Source organism: Scyliorhinus canicula, chromosome 3 (genome assembly GCF_902713615.1).
Source record: "Scyliorhinus canicula chromosome 3, sScyCan1.1, whole genome shotgun sequence".
In the NCBI taxonomy this organism is placed as follows: domain Eukaryota; kingdom Metazoa; phylum Chordata; class Chondrichthyes; order Carcharhiniformes; family Scyliorhinidae; genus Scyliorhinus; species Scyliorhinus canicula.
Window position 1 is genome coordinate 93,532,843 of NC_052148.1, and position 18,554 is coordinate 93,551,396.

At 44.0% G+C, this 18,554-nt stretch overlaps 2 protein-coding genes across 2 annotated transcripts in view; both read left to right on the forward strand.

Annotated features, from left to right (window-relative positions):
• LOC119963626 (polyserase-2-like) overlaps positions 1–18,554 on the forward strand; it is an 84,205-nt gene that overhangs the window by 23,173 nt on the left and 42,478 nt on the right. Inside the window, exons 6-9 of the mRNA XM_038792955.1 lie at positions 6,888–7,032; positions 8,514–8,658; positions 10,291–10,572; positions 10,661–10,718. Of these exons, the coding sequence (XP_038648883.1) occupies positions 6,888–7,032; positions 8,514–8,658; positions 10,291–10,572; positions 10,661–10,718 (630 nt within the window). The remainder of the gene's footprint in view (positions 1–6,887; positions 7,033–8,513; positions 8,659–10,290; positions 10,573–10,660; positions 10,719–18,554) is intronic.
• LOC119962806 (granzyme K-like) lies at positions 1,289–17,090 on the forward strand. The gene is made up of 5 exons (XM_038790898.1): positions 1,289–1,408; positions 6,888–7,032; positions 8,514–8,658; positions 10,291–10,557; positions 16,387–17,090. The coding sequence occupies exons 1-5, from the start codon at positions 1,345–1,347 to the stop codon at positions 16,534–16,536; spliced, it is 771 nt and encodes a 256-aa protein (XP_038646826.1). The 5' UTR covers positions 1,289–1,344; the 3' UTR covers positions 16,537–17,090.

The window sequence follows — 18,554 nt, forward strand, 5'->3', positions numbered from 1 at the left end:
CCTAAAGGTGCGGAGAATTCCGCACCTTTGGGGAGGCCCAACACCGGAGTGGTTCACGCCGCTCCGTCCCGCCGGGACCCCCAGCCCTGCCGGGTAGGGGAGAATCCTGGCCCTTGACCTGAAACATTGACAGTACCTCTCCACAATCCTACTGAATTGTCTAAGGTGTTGATTTGAATACCGTTCATATTGAGGCTAACCTTATTGAGGCTAACGGATGTTGCAATGTGTGGAAACTAAAACTGGACAGTTTCTATAATGAACAATGGATCTGCAACACTGCTTCTATGCCCCGACAGTAAAAAAAAATTAAGATTTCCACCTTGAAGTGAAAGAGAGGAATTATGAACAAGGATATTGGAAAGCAACTGGGAACTGCGGAAGGTGTGGATATTGGGCAGAGGGAGTAAACTAGACAAGCTAAAGAAGATCACATCTGTAATGGACACATATAGCATCAGAACTGTGGCACAGGAGGTAAGAGTCCAATCTAATCAAATCTGCAATCATAACTGTAAGAGATCCAAACAACATTATCTGACTAGGTAGCACAGTGGCTGCACTGTTGCTTCACAGTGCCAGGGACCCGGGTTTGATTCCCGGCTTGAAACACCCCAACAAAGGCACCCAAAACTGGACTTTTAAATCTTTCCAACGAATTGCTCCCCAGAGAAACTGGTAACAATGCAGATATTAGTGCTCTCAGCTGGGAGAAGCTGGTCTCATTCCCGGTTTGGGTCACTGTGTGGAGTCTGCACATTCTCCCTGTGTCGGTGTGGGTTTTCTCCGGATGTTCCAGTTTCCTCCCACAAGTCCCGAAAGACGTGCTGTTAGGTGAATTGGAAATTGGAATTCCACCCTTGTGTACTAGAACAGGCGCCGAAGTGTGGCGACTAGGGGATTTTCACAGTAACTTCATTGCAGTGTTAATGTAAGCCTACTTGTGATATTAATAAATATTATTATTATATTGACACTACTCATCCTGTATTAGTTTCATATTTCTCAATTTTTTCCCAAATGAGATGGGTTCCTATACTGTGCATGTACACATTGATTGTAATAGTTATAAGTTTCTAAGAGTTTTGTTAATAGATCAGTTACATATTTTGCACTGGAAAAACGTCTTCATGTTTCTGTATAATGTGTATTATACCTAACATATAATTTATTTTTGTGTTTGTTTCTGGATTAATATTTTATGCATGCATTAGATTTCAAGGAATCTTGATCTTGGTGAAATGTTGACAGTCATTAGAATATACGTGTCTAACCGCTTCCTCTAAACAGGCTTAAAAGTAGAAAATACATTCACTTCCTCAGTCTTCACACACACACAGACTGATGAAAATGCTGTTCCCGGCTCTGCTCAGCTCTGTGGCTATCACTTTCTTACTCATATCAGACTGTAAGTAAACACACAGAATTTCTACTCTTTTATATGTTGACTGGAGAATTTATTTAAATTTGTCAGCAAACTTAATTTTGGGCAATAGAAAATTTATCATTAACCTGCAAACTGCAAATATAATGAAAATCAGAAATCAGGTTAACTTATATAATGTGCTAAGTATTTCTACAAAGTATATGTACATATTGTGCACAGTTGGTTTAATATTTCTAAGCACCGAACAGCTTCAGCAAAAGGCCAATTACATGAGACATTTTGCATTAATCTAAGCATTTGTCTTTATTTTGCTGCACAATCGGTTCTGTTTTTTGGTAAATTCGGCAACCTGAAGGTGCTTTCTAGTTTACCAGATAGTGTGAGGCCACCGTAAGGCATTAGAATTTCAATCAGTTTGAAGGTAAACTTGCGACATTTCCATCTAATTTTCAGAGAGTCTCTGACCAGATCCCTCTGGTAGATGATTTGTCTATTCTACACCTCAGTTAATTGTAATGAATTAAATCATCAAGCTTCTGAGTTTTGCATTTGATTCTGATGTAATTAATGTTTCTCCCATGACTGTATTTTACTGATTATGACAAACTCCAATACAATTCATAGAATCACAGAATTGTTACGCTGCAGAAGAAGATCATTTGGCCAGTCATGCCTGCACTGGGTCTCTGAATGAGCAACTCACCTAGTGTCATTCTCCTGCCTTACCCCGGGTAACCCTGCATATTCTTCCTTTTGAGACAACAGTTTAATTCTCATGTGAATGTTTCCGTTGAACGTGCCTCCACTTTACTCTCAGGCAGTGCATTCCAGTCTCTAAACACTCGCTGTGCATAAAAAGTTTTCCCTCATTTCACTATTGCTCTTTTTAAAATAATTGCTTTAAATCTGTACTCTCTCATTCTAGATCCTTTCACGAGTGGGAACATTGCCTCCTTAGTTGCTCTGTTCAGGTCCCTCATGATTTTGAACACCTCCACCAAATCTCCTCTCAGGCTTCTTTCCCCGAAGGAAAACATGTTCACCTCTCCAATTTATCTTCACAACTTAATTTCCTCATCCCAGGAACCATTCTTGTGAATCTAAAATGCGGCGCCCAGAACTGGACACAATACACAAGCTGAGGCCAAACTAGTGACTTATACTAGTTAACATAACCTCCTTGCTCTTGTACTCCACATTCCTATTGGAAAAAAACAGGAAACTATATGCTTAATTAAATATTCTCACAAACGATCCTGCCACCTTCAATGATATCACAGAATCACAGAATTGTTACGGTGCAGAAGGAGGCCAATTGGCCCATTGTGTTTACATCGGCTCTCCAAACAAGCATCGCGACTTAGTGCCATTCCCCTGCCTTTTCCCAGTACCCCTGCGCATTGTTTGAATAGAAACAATCATCCAGTACCCTCTTAAATACCTCAATTGAAGCTGCCTCCACCAAAGTTCCAGACAGTGCATTCCACACCCAAACTACTCGCTGTGTGAAAAGTTTTTTTCTCATATCACATTTGCTTTTTTTGCAAATCACTTTAAATCTGTGCCCTTGTTATTGATCCTTTTATGAATGGGAACACTTTCTCCATATTTACTCTCTCCAGCCTCCTCATGATTTTGAGCATCTCAAATCTCCTCTTAGCCTTCTTCTCTCCAAAAGAACAGTCCCAGCCTCTCCAATTTACCCTCATAACTGAAGTTTCTCAAACCTAGAACCATTCATGCAAACTTCTTCTGCACCCAGAACAGTACACAATATTCCAGCTGACATCTAAGGTCTGAGGTCTTAGGTTAAATTCAGCACGACATAATATTTATTAGTGTCACAATAGACTTACATTAACACTGCAATGAAGTTACTGTGAAAATCCCCTAGTCGCCACACTACACCACCTGTTCAGGTACACTGAGGAAGAATTCAGAATATCCAAATCACCAAGTCTTTCGAGACTTGTGGGAGGAAACTAGAACACCCGGAGGAAACCCAGGTAGGCAAGGGGAGAATGTGCAGACTCCGCACAGACAGTGACCCAAGCCGGGAATTGAGCCCGGGTCTCTGGCGCTGTGAAGCAAAGTGTTAACCACTGTGCTACCATGCCGCCCCTGCTTACTCTTGTAATCTATGCCCCTATAAATAAAGCCAAGAATACTATATGCTTTATTAATTGCTCTTTCTACCTGTCTTGTCACTTTCAATGATTTAGGCATATATACACCCAGGACCCTCTGCTCCTACACCGTTTTAAGTATCTTATCCCTTATTTTGTACTGTCTTGCCATGTTCTTCCTACTAAAATGCATCACCTCACACTTTTCCACATAGAACTTCAAATGCCATCTATCTGCCCAATCCACCAATTTGTCGATGCCCTTTTGAAGTTCTACACTATCCTCCTCACAGTTTACAATACTTCCAACTTTTATGTCATTCGCGAACTTTGAAATTGTCCACTCCACACCAAGATCGAGATCATTAATATATATCAGGAAAAGAAAGGGTCCCAATACAGATTCCTAGGGAACAGCACTACAAACCTTCCTCCAGTCCAAAAAATATCCATTCACCATTACTCTCCCTATTTTTAAGTCACTTTTGTATCCGCATTGCTACTGTCCTTTTTATTTCATGAGCTGTATCTTTTCGTGCAAGTTTGTTGTACGTTGCACTGCGTCAATGCCTCCTGAACGTCCACACACACACCACATCATCATCATTACCCTCATCGGCCCTTTCTGTTTCCTCCTCAAAAAACTCCTGCTCCTTAGTTAAACACGATTTTCCTTTTAGAAATCCATGCTGGCTCTTTATTATTGACCCACATTTGTCCATGTGACAATCAATTCTATCCCAAATAATTGTTTCTGGAAGCTTGCTCACTACTGGCGCTAAACTGACTGGTCTGTAATTGATGGGGCTATTGTTGTAACATTGCTTCAGAGAAGACTGTAGGATCATGGCCAGCACCCCTGCAATATCCATTCTCACTTCTTTCAATATCCTTGGACGCATCTCCTCCTATCCCAGTGCCTTGTCAACTTTAAGAACTGACAATCTATTCAACAATTCCTCCTTGTTAATTTTGAACCCTTCTAGGGACAGAGTTACCTTGTCTGTCTCCATGGCCTAGGTAGCAACTACCGCTTTGGTAAAGATTGATGCAAAGCGTTCATTTCATATCTCAGCCATACCTCCAATCTTGTTATCCTACTTCGCTTCACTAATGTGCTTTTTCATCTCCCCGCTGAACTTTCTCTATTCCTCTTGCTTCTCAACTGTCTTTTCTACCTGACATCTGTCATAAGTAGACATTTTCTTCTTTATTTTAATTGCTATCTCCTTCACCGACAAAGTTCTGGGTTTGTTTGCCTTACGTTTCCCTTCTAAGATAATGTCTGTGCCTAGACCATTTCTGCTTTGAAGGTAGCCCATTGTTCAGCTGCAGTTGCCAATCTTTCAGTCCAGTCTAACTGGCCCAGCACCATTCTTGTTCCATTGAATTCATCTCTCCCCCAGTGAATTATTTAGACTCTGGGCTGCCTAATTTCCTTTTCTATCATCATCCTAAACATTACAATACAATGATCACTGTTTCCTAAATGTTCCTACTGACACTTGATCTAATTGACCTACATCATTTCAAAGAACCAGGTGCAACAGCGTATTCTTTCTTGCTGGACTGGACAAAAAATGCTGTCGAAACTTTTCCTGAACATAATTTAGGCACTTTTGACCCTCTCTGCCCTTTACACTACCAGAATGTTCATCCCCATCTGCACCTCCTCAGGTACTGAAGCAGTCCATGCCCAAATAGAACATAGAACATATGATTAAGTAAGACCAGGTCAATATCCAGACAGGGCTGAAAAATGGCAAATATCATTCATGCCACACAGGCATCAGGCAATGTTCATCTCCAACAAGAGACAATCTGACCTCACCCCTTGACATTCAGTGGCATTATGATCACTGAATCCCCCGTTATCAACATCCTGGGGGTACCATTGACTGGAAACTGAACGGGACCAGCTATATAAATACTGTGGCTACAAGAACAGGTCAGAAACTGTGTAGCCTGTGGCAAGTAATTAATCTCCAGACTCCCCAAAGCCATCTACAAGGCACGGTCAGAAGTATGATAGAATAATCTATACTTGCCTGGTTGGGCACAACTCTAACAACACTCAAAAAGCTTGACACCATCCAAAACAATTTAGCGCACTTGATTAGTGCCCTTTCCACAAACATTCACTCCTTCCACCACCGAGGAACAGTGTTAGAAGTGTGCAACATGTACAAGATGCACTGCAGGAACTCATCAAGGTTCCTTAGGCAGAACCTTCCAAATCCACGACCATTATCATCTAGAAGGACAAGGGCAGCAGGCACGTAGGAACACCAGTACCTGGACAGTTCACCTACAAGTCATTCACCATCCAGACTTGGAAATATATTGCTGTTCTTTCACTGTTGCTGGGTCAAAATTCTGGAATTCCTTCCCCAACAGCACTGTGGATGCATCTATACCTCAGGGACTGCAGCGGCTCAAGAAGGCAGCTCACCACCACCTTCTCAGGGGCAACAATGTACGGACAATAAATGCTGGCCCAGCCACATCCCATAAATTCATTAAAATAACTATTCCAGTCTATATTCGGGTAATTCAAGTTCCCCGTTAAAACTATTCTATAATGTTAGTATCTCTCTGTAATTTCACTGAAGATTTGTCTTCTACATCCTTCTCACTAGTTGGTGGTCTGTGGATGACACCAAGCAATGGAATTGCTCACTTTTTGCTCCTTCGCTTTAGCCAAATTGACTCTGACCTTGAACCATCTTGGACATCCTCTTTCTCCAACACTATGGTCTTCTCCTTCTCCAATCCTGCTACCCTCTCCTCCTTTTCTTACTTTCCTATCTTCCTGAACTCCTTATACCCAGGAACATTTAACACCAAGTCCTGCCTTTCCTTGAACCAATTCTCTGTTATTGGCTGAGGCACATATACACCCAGATCCCCTGCACCCCTTTTGGAGTTTCACTCCCTATTTCATACCATGTCTTCATGTTCTTTCTACCAAAATGAATCACATTTCTCTGCACTGAACTTCATCTGACACATGTCCACCCATTCCACCAGTTTGTTGATGTCCTTTTGAACTGTCCTCTTCACAGTTTACAACGCTTCTGAGTTTTGTATCATCCACAATGGAAGTGAATATGTAACATAAACCCATGCGTTGAGTCATGTTCTGTGCAGAAGACCAGCCGCTGCCACCTGGTATGGTCTACATGTAACTCCAGTCCCCCACTGTGTGATTGACTCTTAAACCCTCAAGACAACTAGCGATGGGTACTAATTACCACTTACCAGTGTTGTCCATATCGAAGGAACAAATGAAAGAAAAATGAAAATGTGCAACATGTCATTGTAATGCATTATCTTTGATTCTAAAGATCCATAAAACTTTTTTATTATTACAGCCAACTGTATGGAAATTATTGGAGGCCAGGAAGCTGTGCCCCATTCCAGACCTTACATGGCTTCCATTCAGTTCAGGAAAAATCATGGATGTGGAGGAGCTTTAATCAAAACCAGTTGGGTGCTGACAGCTGCACACTGCCAAATGTAAGTTACAATAGATTAATGCATCTTTGAAAAGCAATAAGCGCACAGTGGGTAAGAATAATAAAAGTTATGTTCAGAACAATATCTCTAAGATACATGAAAACACATAGGAAAGGGCACGGCAGCACAGTGGTTAGCAAAGTTGCTTCACTGCTCCAGGATCCCACGTTCGATTCCCGGCTTAGGTCACTGTCTGTGTGGAGTTTGTACATCCTCCCCGTGTCTGCATGGGGTTTCTCCGGGTGCTCCGATTTCCTCCCACAGTCCAAAGATGTGCAGGTTAGGTGGATTGACCATGCTAAATTGCCCTTAGTGTCCAAAACATTTAAATGGGGTCACTGGGTTATGGGGAGAGGGTGGCTTAGGTAGGGTACTCTTTCCAAGGGCCGGTGCAGACTCGATGGACCAAATGGCCTCCTTCTGCACTGTAAATTCTATGATTCTATGAAAAGTCCATTTGCTGCACTGAGCCACTCCTGTCGCATTAACATAGTAACATTGAAACATAGAAAATAGGTGCAGGAGGAGGCCATTCTTCCCTTCAGCCATGCTCTATTATGCATTATGATCATGGCTCATCATCCAACTCAGAAACCTGTTCCCACTTTCCCACCATATCCTTTGATCCCTTTAGCCCCAAGGGCTATATCTAATTCTTTCTTGAAAACATACAAAGTTTTGGCCTCAACTGCCTTCTGTGGTAGCAAATTCCACAGGCTCAACACTCTCTGGGTGAACAAATATCTCCTCATATCAGTCCTAAATGATTTACCCTGTATCCTCAGACTGCGACCCCTGGTTCTCGACTCCCCTGCCATCGGGAACTTCCTTCCTGCATCTACCCTGTATAGTCCTGTTAGAATGTTATAGGATGCCCTTTTCATTCTTCTGAACTCCAGCGAATATAATCCGAACCAATCAATCTCTCCACGTAAATCAGTCATCCCAGGAATCAATCCACCCATTCAATCTCTAATCTACCCTCGGATGAGCACCTCTCATCCATTTTACACTCCATAGTGAATGCTATCCAACCCAGTTTCCCTTCACAGTTGCCGTTGTCCTTCACTGGGTTAAAGTGCCAGCAGCTACCCTTTGGTCCCGAGGAGCAATTCGTAACAAAATCATTGAGTGTCTTTTGGTTACTTAACCACAGACGCCAATATCAATTGTCAGACCCGACTGCATAGATTGACAAATGGTGTAATCTATGGACATCATCACCCCCAAAATCTCCCTAACCCCTTTCTGTCATGCATCTCCTGGAAACTGAGAAATAAAGGGCACAGAATTTGAAAACAAACAGATTTGCTATTAATATTGCACACTGTGACTTCAACTCAAAGGACAGCATTTACATTCTTTTCAATTCTCAGTCATATTGCTCTTGATCAGTCATTTGTCCTGTGGTACCAACTGAACTACAGAAAATGCTAACAAAAGTAATGTATCAACTTTCTTCATTTCTTTTACAACAAAAGGATTCCACAGGACACTCGGGTAGTTCTCGGCGCTCACTCACTTTCAAAAGGAGGGAAGGCAGAACAAATATTTACTGTTAAAAGGATGATTCCACATGATTTGTATGACTCAAAATTGATTACAAATGACATCATGCTTATTGAGGTAAAAATGTTAAAGCTTTATATTTCTAATTATAATGTCTAGAGATTCATCTGTTTCACCTTGTAGGTACAGACCAAGTGCAAGGAATGATCCCTGTACCTGAACAGCTCGGCTCAAGGTGCATCCAATATTAGGCCTTAAGCCTCATTTAAAGGAAGCCATGACCTATGCTTCACATCCTAATGCAGCTCACCAGTGAAAGATATAGGACTGGATTCTCCGATTTTGGGGCTAAGTGCTGACGCCGGTGTGGGAACAGTGCCTTTTTACAAAGCTAAAATTGGCGCCGAACCCTCCGATTCCAAGACCAGTGAGAGGCCAACAGTGGCGCCGGGTAAAATTCCTGGCTCCCACAGCAAAATCGGATGAAAAACAGCTAGGTCCATGGCTGCGCATACGCATAGTGATGACCTGCAGTGGCCTTGCCTTACAACAGCGCTGGTGTGAATCCGACCTGCCAGATAGTGCCCCCTTGGACCCCTCCTAACCATCTCCACCAGTCCCCCAGCCACTCCCCCCCCCCCCCCACACCCCTCAGCCTATTAAGGGCCAATTTAGCGTTGCCAATCCACCTACCTGCTCATCTTTGGCTTGTGGGGGTGAGACCCATGTAGTCAGAGGGAGAATGTGCAAACTCCATATGGACAATGACCCGGGGCCAGGATCAAACCCGAGCCCTCGGTGCTGTGAGGCAGCAATGCTAACCACTGAGCCACTGTGCTGTCCTTACCCTAAGAGGTGTTAAAAGGAAAGAGAATGTAATTGTGCGGGGTGACTGGGAAGAGGAGCACAGGGCATGTGAAGGGAAGGGAGAAACAAAATAAAGTTCAGGAAACGGGGAGAGGGTATTGAGTAGCGGCCACCAATGGCTCATGGGATTCCAGGAGAAATATTCCTGTTGCTCCTGGCTTCATGTTTAGGAAAGTATTTTTAATAAATGTATCTTTTTGATTGATGTCTGCTGCAATCTCATTGAGGACCACCTGTCAGTCTGCATGTAAACTTGGCTTTCCTGAATGCAGCCAGGCTGACGCTCACTACATTCAGGGTTTTGCATGTCAGTTCTGAAACAACTGCTTAGTCCACTGTTGGTTTCAAGAGCAGGGCCTGAATGCCTATCTCTTTGCCTCTTGGCTGGTAATGAGTGCTTGGCTGATTGGAGACCTTGGCACCCATTTTGAAAACTACCTGCAATCGTTCGGAACACTTACAATGGTATCATTTCCTGCAAAAACAAGATAACAAAATAAACTCTCCAATGCCGAATAGAATGAATGATGTTCACTTTTTAAGACGTTTGTCTAAATTGGAACTATGACAAGGTATTGTGCAACACTAGCTACTGATGCTATTACAGCAAAAGTTAAAAATCATGATTAACTTAATTGTGAGATGTTTAAATAGTTTCCTTGGAATAAATTACTCTAGAAATACCAATGTCGCGATACGTGCAACAACGCAATGAGAGGTAGCTGTGCAGTCAGTGGCTGTTCAAACCTAACTCAATAAAAACCCCTGTAGATTCACAAAATCTACAGCCTAGCCAGTAACCAAAACTGAAATTGCGTTTGAGAAAACTCAGATCACCACACATGTAGAAATGATTCACATGCTTTATAAATGTAATTCCAGCTCAATGGCACAGCGACTCTGAACAAATTTGTGAATATCCTGGGATTGCCTAACAACGGAAAGGATGTTAAAAGAGGAGTCATTTGCAATGTTGCAGGTTGGGGAGTCACCAGACCTGAAGTGTGGAGCACTTCAGATACATTGCAACAAGCGAATGTGACTGTCGTAGACAGGGACATGTGTTCTAAGTATTACACCTACTACCCGGCAATAACAGATGACGTACTTTGTGCTGGTGACCAAGAAGAAGGAAGAGATTCTTGCTTTGTAAGTATCTGTGAGGTAAAAATTACTTCAAAATTCTAGATGAATACGTAACTCTATGTAAACTGAGAATGTCTACAAACAATATTGTTTCTGTGTTTATGAGATCCCGAGTGCTGTATCGTGCAGCAGTAGAGCAGGATTCAATGGCCTTGGCCATCCAGGTAATGTGGTGATTTCACTGATCCCACAATTCCCATGGAGAGCAGCACTCAGAGATTGGCCTACCCTCTGTAATGCTGATTCTCTTGTCCATACTCCCGGATGGTCCACATTCCTACTTGGAGCACAGGCCATTGAATTTATGCTGGCAAGTCCTCCCAATCTCTGTTTTATGGTGTGTGCTGGATGGAGGTCAGCCACATGGGAAAATGAGAGAGAACTTGAAAGGGCAGCTGCCCACTGAAAGTGGTATTCCTGTTTCCCAGCAGCCAGGTTTCTATACCATATGCAAAAAAGTACATTTACCAAGGTTAAATAGAAAACAATCTGACAATTTCATGAGGATGTATTTAATGAGATGCCACAGTCCCTGCCCTGCGAGCTAATAGGTGGGGGGAAACTTGTCCATGCTGGAAGCAATGTTAATGCTTTAAGGCGAATCTTCCGCCCCAATGTCAGGAGTAAGTGCTGCCTGAGAGTGCTGCTGGTGAATCGGATGGCCAACAGTTCTGTAGTACCCACAGTGTCATATAGTCCCACAAAACAGTTTTAAATCTTTGTATTCATTTTGTTAATATAATGTTACTAATTTTTGCCAAAATAGCTCACCACCTATCATGGTGTGTGACAATACACTTTATGAAGAAAGCAGCATTGCATTATAAAATGCCATGGCATTTGCACATGGGGTCACCGCAACAAAAAAAATCCCTTCATTTTTTCCTATCTATTCCCCCTTCCCTCCTCTGAATGTATTGACTTCTCACTGGGTTACAGTTCTGTAGATGCCCTCAAAGAACCTTGTGCTACTGATCATTCTTTGTATGTGAACCTATGCAATGTGTGTTGGCAGGCTACTCAACCAATGTTGCTCTTAACCAAAGTTTGCAATGTGCCACTTGTAGCAGGGCCTGTTAAATAAGGATCAGAAGCAGGAACCCCAGTCAATTTACACTTCCCTAACCCAAAGACAACAATATATTAGCTTGAGATGAGGTGGGAGCAGAGGCTTTTAAAAAGAAATTATTCCATGCGATGCGAGCATCACAGACTGTATTACCCTCCTACTGATTGGCTTGCTCGGCATTTCAGAGGGCAGTTATCAGTCAGCATTGCTGTGGGTCTGGAGTCACATGTAGGCCAGACTAGGTAAGGACAGCAGATTTCCTTCCCTGAAGGACATTAGTGAGCCACATAGCTTTATACGGCAATTGACATGGCTCCATGGTTATTATTAGACTTTTAATTCCAAATTGTCATTGAATTAAAATTTCATCATCTGCCATGGTGAGGATCAAAACCACGATCCTGGAGCATTGCCTGGATCTCTGGATTACTAGTCCAATAACAATACCACTACACCACTGCCTCGCCTGTTTTCGACTGAGAAATCATGGAAGAATTTCCCTTACCGGCTTCCCCGAACAGGCGCCGGAATGTGGCGACTAGGGGCTTTTCACGGTAACTTCATTGAAGCCTACTTGTGACAATAAGCAATTATTATTATTGATTTTCCTCAGATCCAGCTAATGATAATGGCAGAATCTGATTGAGTACCTTTTGTTTCCATTTCCTTTTCCTGGCCTCAGCCAGCCAAATTGAGAGTGGACTGCGTGTTGGATGAGTCAACCTGGAGTCAGAAAGGCCAGGGGAGAGGGTGAGAGGTGAGAAGAGATAATGATGGACAAAATTAGAAAGGCCTCAGAATTGGAAGGGCCTCAGGAGGGAAATCGGAAGAGTTGGTGATGGAGGAGAAAAGTGATCATTAATTCTAAGGCAGCGAACCTCATTATAATTTTAAAGAAATTCCCTTGTCTTCATTAAAACCAAAAACAGTTTTGGCCCGGCTTCAGATTTTGTCCATTTTTACATGGCCACTTGGCCAAACCCAACCCTTTTTAAAATAAATTTAAATTACCCAATTATTTTTTCCAATTAAGGGGCAATTTAGCGCGGCCAATCCACCTACTCTGCAATTTTTGGGGTGTGGGGGTGAAACCCACGCGGACATGGGGAGAATGTGCAAACTCCACATGGACAGTGACCCAGAGCCGGGATCGAACCTGGGACCTCAGTGCCGTGAGGCAGCTGTGCTAACCACTAGGCCACCGTGCTGCCCTCCAACCCTTTTTTGAGTTGAAATTCCCCTCATCAATTCTAAACGTCCAGAATAAGAATCTTTATTGTCACAAGTCGGCTTACATTAACGCTGCAATGAAATTACTGTGAAAAGCCCCTAGTCGCCACATTCCGGCGCCTGTTCGGCTATACAGGGGGAGAATTCAGAATGTCCAAATTACCTAATAGCATGTCTTTCGGGACTTGTGGGAGGAAACTGGAGCACCCGGAGGAAACCCATGCAGACACAGGGAGAACGTGCAGACACCGCACAGACAGTGACCCAAGCCGGGAATCGAACCTGGGGCCCTGGTGCTGTGAAGCAACAGTGCTAACCACTATGGTACCGTGCCACTAAATGCTCTACATCAACTGGGGAATCACACCCTCGACTTCCTGACTTTTGTCTTGATAATAGTGTTAGATTTCGGTGGTCTGTGAAGACAGAGCCGTTCGGGAAATATCTATTTTTGCACTATGTTAATGTTTAACGCCTTTTGTTCCTTTTCTGTTTTTGTTCTCAAAATTTACAAATATTTCAATAAAAATATTTTATAAAAAAAAACAATGCAGAATCTTAGGGCACTGTTAGAGGCCATTTAGCCTATTGAGTCTTTGCCACTCTCTTTAGAGCAAGCCAGCCTGTCCATTCACCTGCTCTATTTCCCTAGCCCTGAAAGTTTATTTCGCTCAAATGCCCATCCAATTTATTTTTGAAAGCACTCAGTGTCTCCACTTCCGCCACCTCCGTAGGCTGCAAATTCCTGCTCATTACCATCTGCTACGTTATAAATGTTCTTCCTCATATCCTATCTGTATCTGTTGTCCAAAACCAAATGGGCTGGATTCTCTGGTCGTACCCACCGCAAGATCACCACAGATGGGACGGGGACCATGTAACAGTCCGTTGACCTTGAGGTGAAATTTCCGGTCTCTGGGAAGGTGCGACCGGAGAATCCTGCCCTACATCTCTGTCCCCTGGTCCTTGTCCATTAGTCAGTCAATGGAAACAGTTTTTCTTTGTCTACCTTATCTAAATTTGTCATAATCTTGGACACTTCCATCAAATATCCCCTCAGTAATCTTTGCTTCGGTTTGCTCACTTTGGTCCAGTTTCTCCAACCTAACTTTGTAGCTAAAATCCCTAATTAAACAGAGTTTCCAGCACGTTTACAGCACAGAAACAGGCTGTTTGTCCCAACAAGTCCTGGAAACATTCTGGTGCATCTCCTCTGTACCCTCTCAAAGACCCATGGATCCGTTCCAAATTGTTGGGACCAGTAATGGGCGCAACACTATATGGTTGTGGTCCAACCAGAACTTTATAACATCCAGCATAACTAGCCTCCTTTGTACTCAATACCACAAGATCATAGGGATAATTTTGACTTGGTGTGCTTAGGTCACTCATTTTACATGGTGGCACAGCCCTAGCAGAGAAAACTGTGCAGTCAAATACAGTAGGTATGAAAATTGCTGGGGCTACTATCAGAACACTGATCGTGATGGATCATGGGGAGAATCCAATTTCCCACCGTTGCCTGGTCAGGATTACACGTGAGGCTCTTTCCACACAATTTGGTTCACTCTTAATGTACAAATAGTTTCTGGTGGCTCAAGATGCCCCACCATCCATTTATCAGGACAACCAAGGGTAGGTAACTAATGCAGTCTACACACGTCCTTTGAACAAATTGTCTTAATCAGCTGACCAAGGCAACTATTGAATCAAAAATGATATCAATTAGTTTGCATCTTTTTCCTGCCTCTGCCTGATGTCCAAGTACAAGGACCATTAACTTACATGTGCAACATGCTATTTTGTGAAAATGAAACATTCATGGAATAGTTAAGCTGCCTTCATGCTTAACAAGGAGAATCAGATTGATCTTGCCATATCTTAGCCAGGTTCATGGCAGTGTGATTCTCCATTCCTGCTGCAGTGAATGGGAGATGTGGCTGTGTGCCAAATCCTCTGTCCTCACTAGCAGCAGTAGCAGGGCAGACTCGCAACAGAGAATCCCAGCCCTTATGTTAAGGGACTGATTAGTCATAGTGGAGTTGTACTGCGAGTGTTAAATTGAATTACCTGGAAACTTACAGCAAACTTACAGAAATGGCTGTTTGGGCCAACAGGCCTTTACAGCGTTTATGCTTCACATAAAACTTCTCCAACCAAATTTTGTATTCTTTTATCGCTCATATACTTATTTGGCACCCCCTTAAATACACCTATTAGTTCACATTAACAACTCAATCTGGCAGCAAGTTCCGCATTAATAGCATATTTTGACTAAAGAGCTTACTCAGTTTGAGTTCTTGTTGAAAAAGGTAGGGAGAGGAGGGGGTGAGACTGAATGTAAAAATTAAATTAACATCTAGTAACAGCCCACCACAACACAACTGATGCAATGGAAACCCTGTGTTAATGACCTTTTATGATCTCCAGTCATTTAGGTAGTTCAAAATTATAGTGACACCCCATTCAGGTTCCTGGTGTTTTGGTTACATTTTCAAATGTATGCCAGTTTTTCTTGACAAATATTACTGATTTCGACCATCAAACTTTGCAGATATCTTTCTGGCAATGCATTTTTGAGACAATTTTAATACTTTTATTTTGCTGAATTCATAAAATTAACATCAATCATTTAGAGGTCAGGAGTAAATTGGTGGATTGACCAATTTCAAAGGAAATAAATATCTGACACCATTGCTCATCATGTCTGGAGATTCAGTGCCAATCAAAGAACAAAGAACAAGCCTGTACTGGTCATGATACCAAACTTTGCGAAAGCCTCAGCTCTTCCTTGTGCCATATCCCTCTATATCCATCCTATCCATGTGTTTGTCAAGGTGCCTTTTGAACGCCGTTAATGTATCTGCTTTCACAACCTCCCCTGGCAACGCGTTCCAGGCACTCACCACCCTCTGCGTAAATAACCTGACAACCTATAGGAGGGGGGGGGGGGGGGGGGGGGGGGAACAAAGCTGGATTGGCCACTGGGAAGTGGAAGGGAAGATGGTAGGTGAAGTATGTAAAGGAAGGCTGTTTTCTACATTTCCATCATGTCAGGAATGAGCACGGACCCCTATCAGTGATTTACTAAAGTCAGTGGGCTAAGGGTGAAAATGCTGGATGTGAAGCCATTCAATACCAGATAATGGCCAGGCCAGCTGAAAACCGGACTGGTCGATAAAGACCAGACATCTGGCCAGCTTACCACTGACATCGTCTGATAGCCTAGACAGGTAGGTTGGCAATAGTTCACACTGCTTTGAATAATTGACTGGCTGTCATGGTTTACTGCCAGACCAAGGCAAATAGGCGTAATCTAAAGGATGCAATAGTTAGTCAATAACCTCATTATTGAGGTAGCACCTGACAATCAGGATAGTAAATAGTAAGTTAGAAGGGTTTCATAGTTTTTTAATGAGCAACTCCTCTATTCCTAATTTTGTTCAGGATCTCTTAAGCAGTGCTATTCCCACAGTGGCAGACATGCAAGCTTGGAAAAAGAATCCATTCGTTGTGTATTACTTTTCTTCCAGGGAGATTCGGGAGGTCCACTCTTATGCAATGGAAAATTCAACGGAATTGTTTCTTTTGGATGCGGTTGTGGAAAGCCCCATAAACCTGGAGTTTACACACGTCTTTCACAGAACTACCTTTCCTGGATTAAGAGGACAATTCAAAGCTGAAACTTTTCAGTGATAGCTTAAGCTTTGCCTGGTATATTATTAGTGCCCGATTGTTGCAACTCAAATACTAAAACATGGAGATGGGATAGACCCAGAAAGCAGCTAAGCATTTGCCAAAAGGTTATTTCCTGCTCAACAATTACCTTTTTGAAACTGATTTTGTGCAACCTTTTTTCACTGGAGCAGAAACATTTGAAGGATGTCCTGTCAAGATTATGAATGGTTTTGATAAAACAAGTAGTGTTATATTGCTTCTATTCATCAATAAGATGGTAATGAAAGACCACGGGCTGGATTCTTCGATCCTGCGGCTATGTTCGCTGGATCTGTTTGGTCTTACGACAAGAAAGTCAGTGGCACCCCCGCACCGATCCTCCGTCCAATGGGGGGCTAGCAGCCACGCAGGATAAATCCCTGGCTTTACTGCGGATACAACCTCAGAATGGCAGGGTCCAAGGCCACGATTGCGCAAGGTGGCGGCCTACAGCGGCCGTGCCATGCAACATGGTGCCGGCCGTGCGCGGACCCGGCCTGCCAAAAACTGCTCCCCTGTAACCCCCCTCGCCACTCCCCATCAGTCCCCTCAACCCCTTCCAAAACCCCCCATGTCAGCAGAACACACCCCCCCCCCCCCCCCCCCGATTGTGGCAGCGCTGGACAGAGTCCGCAGCCACCACGCGAGGTCCCTGAAAGTTGTGAGGACACGCGCCCCATACCGTCGGGGACTCGGCCCATCGGGGGCGGAGCATCGGGCGATGGCCTCAGATGACGTCCTGAGGCCCTCCAAACAGCGTGCGCCATGCTCCCCAAGTATGGCGGGCCCGATTCTCCGCCCCCCCCACGACGTGTCGGAGAATAGCGGGAGGGCCTTCCCGACATTTTTCCCGCCCTCCCGCTATTCTCCCCCCCCCCCGCCCAACTCCCGACACGAATCGCTGCCGCCGTCTTTTTACGGCCGGCAGCAATTCAGAGCTGTTGGATGGGCCGAAGTCCCAGCCCTTTATGCTGTTTTTACGAACGGCAAACACACCTGGTCTGGCCGTTCGTAAAAACGGCGGGAACAACTCGCTTTTTATAACCATGGCACCGATTGGCACGGCAGTACCACGGCCGTGCCAAGGGTGCCATGGGCCCGCGATCGGTGGGCACCGATCGCGGGCAGCGGGCCCGATGCCCGCGCACTATTTGTCCTTCCACCGCCCCGCAGTATCCATTCGCGGGGCGGCTGAGGGGCAACCCGGCCCGCGCATGCGCGGGTTTCGCGCAAATACGCGATGACGTCATCCGCGCATGCGAGGGTTGGAGCCTTCCAATGCGGGGCTGACGTCATATGACGCGTCAGCCGGCGCTATCTCCGGCAAGCGGGCTTAACGAAATTCGTTAAACCCGTGATGCCAGAGCTTGCGGCGTCGGGCTGCTAGCCCCGAACGGGGACCAGAATCGGTTTCCGGTCGGGAAGGGGCGCGCTTCTTCCGGGCGGGTTTGACGCCAGCCTTACGATTTCTCCCGTTTTGGGAGAATCGCGCCCGGCATTTTTGAGGGGGCGGAGCATCGCAAATACGGCACCGCCTCGGATTCTGGTGTAAAAGTGGATTCTCCAGCTGTCGCAGAATCCCGCCCGGGCTGTTTCAATGAGACACAAGAGTTACCTTGACTTCAACCCGATGATGACAGATAGGTTTAATTCACGCATTAATGACTGAAATCTCTTACTAATTCAAATTTGCCACATCTCCATAATTTCTTAAAACAGGGGGCATTTACAGGAAGTGGGAAGCAAGCAGCAGAGAGAGATAGAAATTCTGATTCGGCACAAATCAGCCACAATTATCCATGGCCACAGCAGTAGAATCTTTACCACAACATGTTTTTCAAAGCCAAGAGATATCATTTAAACTTTATCGCTTGCCTACATATTGACTCGGTTTAAATATCTGCCATTAGTAAGCTTTAAGATGCAACATTTCAGCTCTGAACTATAATGCCTAAAATTGCAGTGTACCCTTCTTTGCAAGATA